Source organism: Scylla paramamosain, chromosome 12 (genome assembly GCF_035594125.1).
Source record: "Scylla paramamosain isolate STU-SP2022 chromosome 12, ASM3559412v1, whole genome shotgun sequence".
Taxonomy (NCBI): domain Eukaryota; kingdom Metazoa; phylum Arthropoda; class Malacostraca; order Decapoda; family Portunidae; genus Scylla; species Scylla paramamosain.
The window spans coordinates 7502501-7510000 of NC_087162.1; the positions used below are offsets into that span (position 1 = coordinate 7502501).

The 7500-nt window shown below is 47.5% G+C and overlaps 1 protein-coding gene across 1 annotated transcript in view; it reads right to left on the bottom strand.

Moving 5' to 3' along the window:
- LOC135106090 (uncharacterized) overlaps positions 1-7500 on the bottom strand; it is a 108981-nt gene that overhangs the window by 22896 nt on the left and 78585 nt on the right. The window contains 3 exon segments of the mRNA XM_064014928.1: positions 543-672; positions 853-1140; positions 1682-1860. Of these exon segments, the coding sequence (XP_063870998.1) occupies positions 543-672; positions 853-1140; positions 1682-1860 (597 nt within the window).

The window sequence follows — 7500 nt, forward strand, 5'->3', positions numbered from 1 at the left end:
CACGTAGAGATGCTGAAAACACACAACACACACACACACACACACACACACACACACACACACACACACACACACACACACACACACACACACACACATACACACTTCAATTTCGTACAAAAAAGCCATTTCATAACATCCCATACCCGGAAGAGAGGAAGGTGTGACATCTGAGGATGACGTTATGACTGAGAAATAAGAGAGAGAGAGAGAGAGAGAGAGAGAGAGAGAGAGAGAGAGAGAGAGAGAGAGAGAGAGAGAGAGAGAGAGAGAGAGAGAGAGAGAGAGAGAGAGAGAGAGAGAGAGAGAGAGAGAGAAGAGAGAGAGAGAGAGAGAGAGAGAGAGAGAGAGAGAGAGAGAGAGAGAGAGAGAGAGAGAGAGAGAGAGAGAGAGAGAGAGAGAGAGAGAGAGAGAGAGAGAGAGAGAGAGAGAGAGAGAGAGAGAGAGAGAGAGAGAGAGAGAGAGAGAGAGAGAGAGATATTCACAATCACAACGAATACAACAGAAGGGCAGAGGGTGGGTGGGCATTACCGACACCGTACCTGCGTTACCTTGTCCCTGGAGGATAACTGGTGAGTAGGAATTGGGGGCAGCTGTCTTTTCTTGGGGGAGCCTGTCGGGGTGGCGGTGGCGCTGCGGGAAGTCATCCTGGACCCCCCGCTATAACCAGGCCTGTGGAAGATGGGAATTGTGTCACAGGACTCGCCGAAGCGCTAAGAGTTGGAAAGTAAGTCAGACGAAAGAATCAGAAATTTGCGACTGAGAGACGAGGGAGGTTAAGGTAGCTAGAGGTGAGAGCGTGGAGGCAGGGCAGGTGAGAGTGAGGTGCGGGAGGGCGGGTGCTGGTGTTACCTGGCCTCGGGAGGGGAGAGGGAGCGGCTACCGGGCTCAGTGACGCGGCGGGGAGACTTGCTGCGAGAGCGCGACATGTGCAGCGACGGAGAGTCCGTTGGGGCGGCGGAATGGCTGCGGGAGCGAGGGTTGCTGCTGTAAGCCGGCAGGGTGAGGTCCTTAGCGCGGTACCTCAAGTCCCCGCGGCTATGCACGGTGGTTGTGAGGCGGCGGCCCGTGGGAGACGCAGTGTCCCGCCTCGGCAGGTGTTCCGCCCCCGATCCCAGCTGGCGGTCCTCGGGAGGCGGACTGCAACCACACACTACGTTACTACACTACTCTACCTTACCTACGCCGCGTCGCCCTCAGCCCCGCCTACACCGTGTGCACCGCTGGCACAGGGTCCAGTGTGCACGGCTGGGTTGTCCACGCTACACCGGGGCTAGCGTGGGCTACAGTGCACGCTGGGCTAGTCAACACACTGATCTAGTGTGCTCAGCCGGTCCATACAGGTGGCGACGGGCTGGCAGGTGGCTACAGTGTGCACTGCTGGGCTATGCGGTTATGAAAACTACGAAAAACTAATCCAACATCTACCACAAGTAACTCAGGATGGAGGACGGGGACCAAAAGGAGGAGGAAGACGAGGAGGACGAGGAGGAGGAGGAGAGAGCAGGAGGAGGAGGAGGAGGAGGAGGAGGAGGAGGAGGAGGAGGAGGAGGAGGAGGAGGAGGACGAGGACAATAACGAGGACGACGACATGGGAGAGGAGACGAGGAGGGAGGGTCAGGTGCTCTAGCAGATCACAAGGGAGGGAGGGATGGAGGAGGGAAGGGGCACCTACACTCACCTGGAGGAGGACCCCACGCTGCTGATGGATGTTCCGTCTGTCCGTCTGTCCCGCTGCAGATTGTCCTCCAGGTCACTAATGTCAGACTCGCTCAGACGGGAGGTGGTGGAGGGCGGAGACAAGTGGTCGGTGGAGGCGATGGTGGAGGCGGACTCTGTGTCCACGTATATCCCGCGACGCTGGAGGGGCCAAGTGGAGGCGGGGAAGGGGAGGGAGAAACACGAGAATTCAGATGACTCGCCCTAGTGCAGATGATATTCTTGAATGGTCATCTGGTTGGTTTGTACTCAAGACTCCACTGCCGCCTGGCAAGTGTTGGCAGAGTGTTGTGCATGTATGAGTGGCAAGGACTTCATTCTACCGTGAAGTGCAGTGTGCAGTGTGAGAGATGATGTGTTATACATTTAGGGGGAAAATAATGCCTTGAGCTATGAAATGAGTGACAGAATACTCTTTCTTTGTAAAATATCAAAGGCAAAATAAGTGAAAACAAGGATAGGGTAATAGGGTAACAGTGAAGAAAAGAGGAGGAAGGCAATGAAGGAAGGGAGGAAGGAAGGAAAAAGAGAAGGAAGGAAGAAAGGAAGGGAGAGAGGGAGGGAGGAGGAGAGGAAGGAGAGAAGGAAGGAGGGAAGGGAAAGCTGTTGTCGGCATGGAGGCTGGATGACGTCACAATTCAGGATAAGCACTGTGGGTGAGGGAAGGAGGAAGAGGTAGGAGAACACGGGGGATGAGAAGCGAGGGTGGAAGTTAAGGTCTTAAAGGGGTATGGAGGAGGAGGAGGAGGAGGAGGAGGAGGAGGAGGAGGAGGAGGAGGAGGAGGAGGAGGAGGAGGAGGAGGAGGAAGAGAAAGAGGAGGAGGGAACTGAGGGAGGAATTGGAAGGGGAGAGAGGAGCTGGAGGGAAGCCAACTTATCCCTGACACCAGTCTTGCCCGGCAGCCTTACCCTTGCCCCTGGACCCATGCCAAGGGAACTATTTCTTACAGCAGACTGACTCACGCCCGGCCCTCGGTGAGTGTTTCCCTGGGAGAGATAAGGTTGCCCGAGTGATCTCGACTCCTCCCACCCCATCCCATCCCCCCTGTGACAAATTATGTACCGCATCCACCTCCCCCCCCTTCCTTCCTTCGCGCACCGCCCCCTGGGAAGGAGACATAAGGGGGAGGGAAACACTACTGAGTAAATGGTAAAAGAAGGAAGAAAGGAAGAAAAGGGAAGAAGGAAGGAAGAAAGGGAGGAGGGGAAAAAAAAGAAAGGAAGAGAGGATAAGTAGGTTAAATGGTAAAAGAAGGAAGGAAGGAAGGAAGGAAGGAAGGAAGGAAGGAAGGAAGGAAGGAAGGAAGGAAGGAAGGAAGGAAGGAAGAAAGAAAGGAGGGAAGGAAAGAAAAAAGGAAGGAAGGATAAAGGGAAGTAAGAATAAAGGAATGAAAGAGAGGATATGATGAGAGCACTGTAGGGTGAGATGTAAAACGAAGGAAAGAAAAGGGAAGTGGTTAACGAGAGAGAAGGAGAAATAGGAGGAAGACACTGGTGGGTAAAGGATAAAAGAAAAAAAAGGAGAAAGAAACAAAGGGAGGAAGGAAGTCATGAAATAAAGGAATGAATGAATGAATGAATGAATGAATGAATGAATGAAGGAAGGAAGGAAGGAAGGAAGGAAGGAAGAAAGGAAGGACTGAGAATACGGAGAAAGGCGAGAAGGGGAATACACTGCAGGGTAAGTGATAAAAGAAGAAAGGAAGGATAGAGAGAAGCGAAAAAAGAGTTTCTAAGAAGAATACTGCAAGGCAAGACATAAAGTCCAGTAAGGAAGGAGGCAAGATAAAGGACATTTATTCCTTTAATTGTAAATACGAGAGAAGGAAGTAAGAATAAGAGAAAGGCAGGGATAATAATGAAGGAATAGTATTAGATTATAAAAGAAGAGTTGAATTACTTGATGGTGAATTAGAGGAGATGAAGGAGGATGAGTGGACAGCCTTAGTGAGTAGAGAGTACCTTGGGAGATGAGTGAAGGTGAAAGGAAACACGTGGAGAACGTAGAGAGAAGCTAGGAGAATTAGGAGGAGGAGGAGGAGGAGGCAGGAGGAGGAGGAGGAACGAAGCGAGAAGGATAAGGATGAACGGGACAAAATTAATAATCTGCGGAAAGGACAAGAAGGGGAGTGAATCTATCGCTCTATCCTTCCTCTCCTCCCTCCATAGGAAGAAAGGAAAGAAGGTACATGAGTGAGGCATCGCTGCTCGGCGGCCACTCAGGAAGCCTTGTCGCGTAGGATGGTTCTGTTTTCTGTCCCTTCACGCCCACCGCCTCAGATCTTTCCCAGCCAATCCTCCGCAGTGCTCATTTCCCTCCTTTCGCTACTCCTCCTCCTCCTCCTTCTCTTCCTCGTACTTTTCTCCCTACTACTACTACTACTACCCATACTTCTCCTTCCTTATGCTGCTTCTCCTATTCTTAATCCTACTTCTTCTTCTTCCTTCTGCTCCTCCTCCTCTCTTTCTCCTCATCCTCCTGCTCCTATTCCTACTCCTCCTTCCTTAATGCTATTCCTCCTCCTCCTCCTCCTCCTCCTTCTTTCCTTTCTTATGTTGCTCCTTTTCCTCTCCTCGTCTTCCGCTTGGTGAGCCGCTTCCCCCGGAGTGTCGCCCAGTAAGTAACCCTCGACTGAATGTAGCTGGACCGTGGGTTGTAGCTGGAGAGGAGACGATATCGATCCCGAGGCCTCAGAGTGCAGCTGTACGCCGCCACCACCACCACCACCACCACCACCACCATGCCTACTACTACATCCACCACCACTACCACCGCCACCACCGCCACCACTACCACCACCACCACTGCTCATGCCATGCCTACCATCACCATCAGATTTCATCAGTTCTCACAGTCACAGCCTCACACCACTACTACTACTATCACTACTTCTACTTCTACTACTACTACTACTACTACTACTACTACTACTACTACTACTACTATAACTGCTGCTGCTGCTGCTGCTGCTGCTGCTGCTGCTACTACTACTACTACTACTACTACTACTACTGCTACTACTACTACTACTACTACTACTACTACTACTACTGCTGCTGCTGCTGCTGCTGCTGCTGCTGCTGCTGCTGCTGCTGCTGCTGCTGCTGCTGCTGCTACTACTACTACTACTACTACTACTACTACTACTACTACTAATAATAATAATAATAATAATAATATTACTTCCTCCTCCTCCTTCTCCACATCTTACTGCACCACCGTTACCACACTGCACCATCACCACCATCACCACCACTATCATCATGCAGTCATCCTCATTACCACGTCATTATCATCACCAATACATCGCTTTTTACTTTCACCACCACCACCACCACCAAAACCATTTCTTAATTATCTGTCTTCCGAATCTAATTATTCCTCCTTACAACTCTTTGGTTTCCATTCTCTTATTTTTCCTCACCTGTTAATCCAACCTTACTCCCAATCCCTCCCTCTCTCCTTCCCTCCCTTGTCCAGTTCCCCATCTCCCATCACCCTCCTCTCTCTCTCTCTCTCTCTCTCTCTCTCTCTCTCTCTCTCTCTCTCTCTCTCTCTCTCTCTCTCTCTCTCTCTCTCTCTCTCTCTCTCTTTCCTAATACCGTGCCTCTCTCTAAAAAAGATAATTTCTCTGTCATCCATATCATACTTAGTTTTCATTGGTTGTTCGAGTATTTTCTCTAAACAGTCTTTTTTTTCTATTTTTTCGGTTTTATGTATGTCATTTTTCTGTTTTTAACCCTTAATTATATCTCCTTTTGTTCCTTATTACTTATTTCCCACCGTTCTTTCTTCCTGTTTGTTATTCTTCATTCTCACCGTTCTTTCTTCCTGTTTGTTATTCTTCATTCTCCTCATCATTATCCTTCCCCCCTTTCTTACTTTTGATTCTGTCCCTTATCCTTCTCTTTTCTCTCTCTGTATCACCATCACTCTCACCTCTTTCCTTTTCCTTTAATTTCTTTCCTTATTCATATTTTTTTCTCTCCTGCTCCTCATCATTATTATCTTCCCTTTGTTTTCTTTCATCATATTCCTTATTCGTAGTTGTCCTCCTCCTCACTATCATCATCATCATCATCATCATCATCATCATCATTCTCTCCCCTTTCTTTCTTTTTCCCTAGGTCTTTATTCCTCTTTTTCTCATTCATCCCCCATCCTCATCCTCCCTCTCTTTCCTTCCTTCTACTCCCTTTTTTTTCCCTGTAGTGTCTTTCCTTACTGTTCTTCCCTTTCTGCCTTTCCCATCCCTAACGCCTCCCCTTTCCCTGTTCCCTTTGCTCACTTCCATCTCCCGACTCTCCCGACGGCCAGGTGGCGAGAAGAAAACTGCTACTTCTTTCTCGGGCAAGTGTAGACTATTGACTTGTTCCCCATTCCAATTCTCCATCATTCCCTTCCTTCCCTCTACAGTCTCACGTCTCTGTGGGTTTCCTTCATTCCTCTCCTTCCTTCCTCTCTTTCTTCTTTGCTTTCTCTATGTAGTCGTAAGCCAAAAGTAGGCGTAAGAATGTAATGTGTGCTGTGAGATGTCAGTATGTCGGCGGTCACGTGTAGTTCCTGTATATTGCATGTGCTTTTACTTCTGTGCACCTCTCGTCCTCGTCCATAAATTTGGCTAATTTTCCCTTACAGCTCATGAGTGACTAGGACTCCGCAATAAAACCAGGCTTATTTAATTTTAGTCTCATTCATAAGCACAGTCGTGGTAAGAACTCCAACAATCATCTGTTATGGTCGTGTTTGTTCGATACACATTATTAGTTACTCATATAAAGTAAAAGCTTAGTTTTCTTTCAGTTTTCTGTTGAAATTATTATAAGGCACCGTATATTACTTAATAGAGGATTGGATCACAATACAGTCCTTTTATATTGAAGTGTTGACCCAAGTTATCAAATGATGTTTTGCTTGTTATATGGGATCCAATTGTTATACTCTCTCAGGGAGTCACGCCATTATATCGAACTGGTCTAATAAATAAGCAACAAATTTAAGATATTTCCTGCACTTACAAGGTCTCCGTTGGCGTCCCTTGGCTCAGGGATAGATTTCCATTACAAGCAACACTGGATCGTGCCTTAGACGAGTCCAGTGACCCCAAACACAACTTCCATACGCGTCATGTTTTTTCCCTCGTTCTAAAATCCCCTCATCTTCTGACTGTCTCCTTAAAAAACCTGACAACTGATAGATAATAAGTAAAGGAGAGGATTTATTACTGAGGAAGACGCTGAAGACAGTGGAAGTGAGAGGTGTGTTACTCGACAACTGGCCAGGATTGTGCTCTTCTCTCCCTGATCAAGGTGAGGGAATGCAGAAAGAGGAGTGATAAAAAGCACGAGGAAAGAAGGAAATGGTGAAAATAAAGTCTCGGATACATGAAGGAATGAAAAGAAGGGCAGAGTTAAAAAAATATGAAAACATGAGTGAAAAATGAAGGTAGGAAAAAAATTAAGTAGCGAAGATGGTAAAAGTTAAAAGAAATATGAATAAATGGAGAGAATAAAAAATAAAATGAGGCACACGAAAAGAGGAAAAAAAAAAAACAAGGAAAGGGAAGACTAAATTAATAATACAAAGAAGAAAAAGTTGCATCTTGTAGTGACTAATGAGACTCGTACACTCACGCAGCAATGTAAAGAATGGTTGTGATGATGATGATGATGATGATGATGATGATGATGATGACGATGATGATGATGATGATGATAATGATGATAATGATGATGATGATAAAACTGATGATGCTGGTGGTGGTGGCTTATTATTATTAT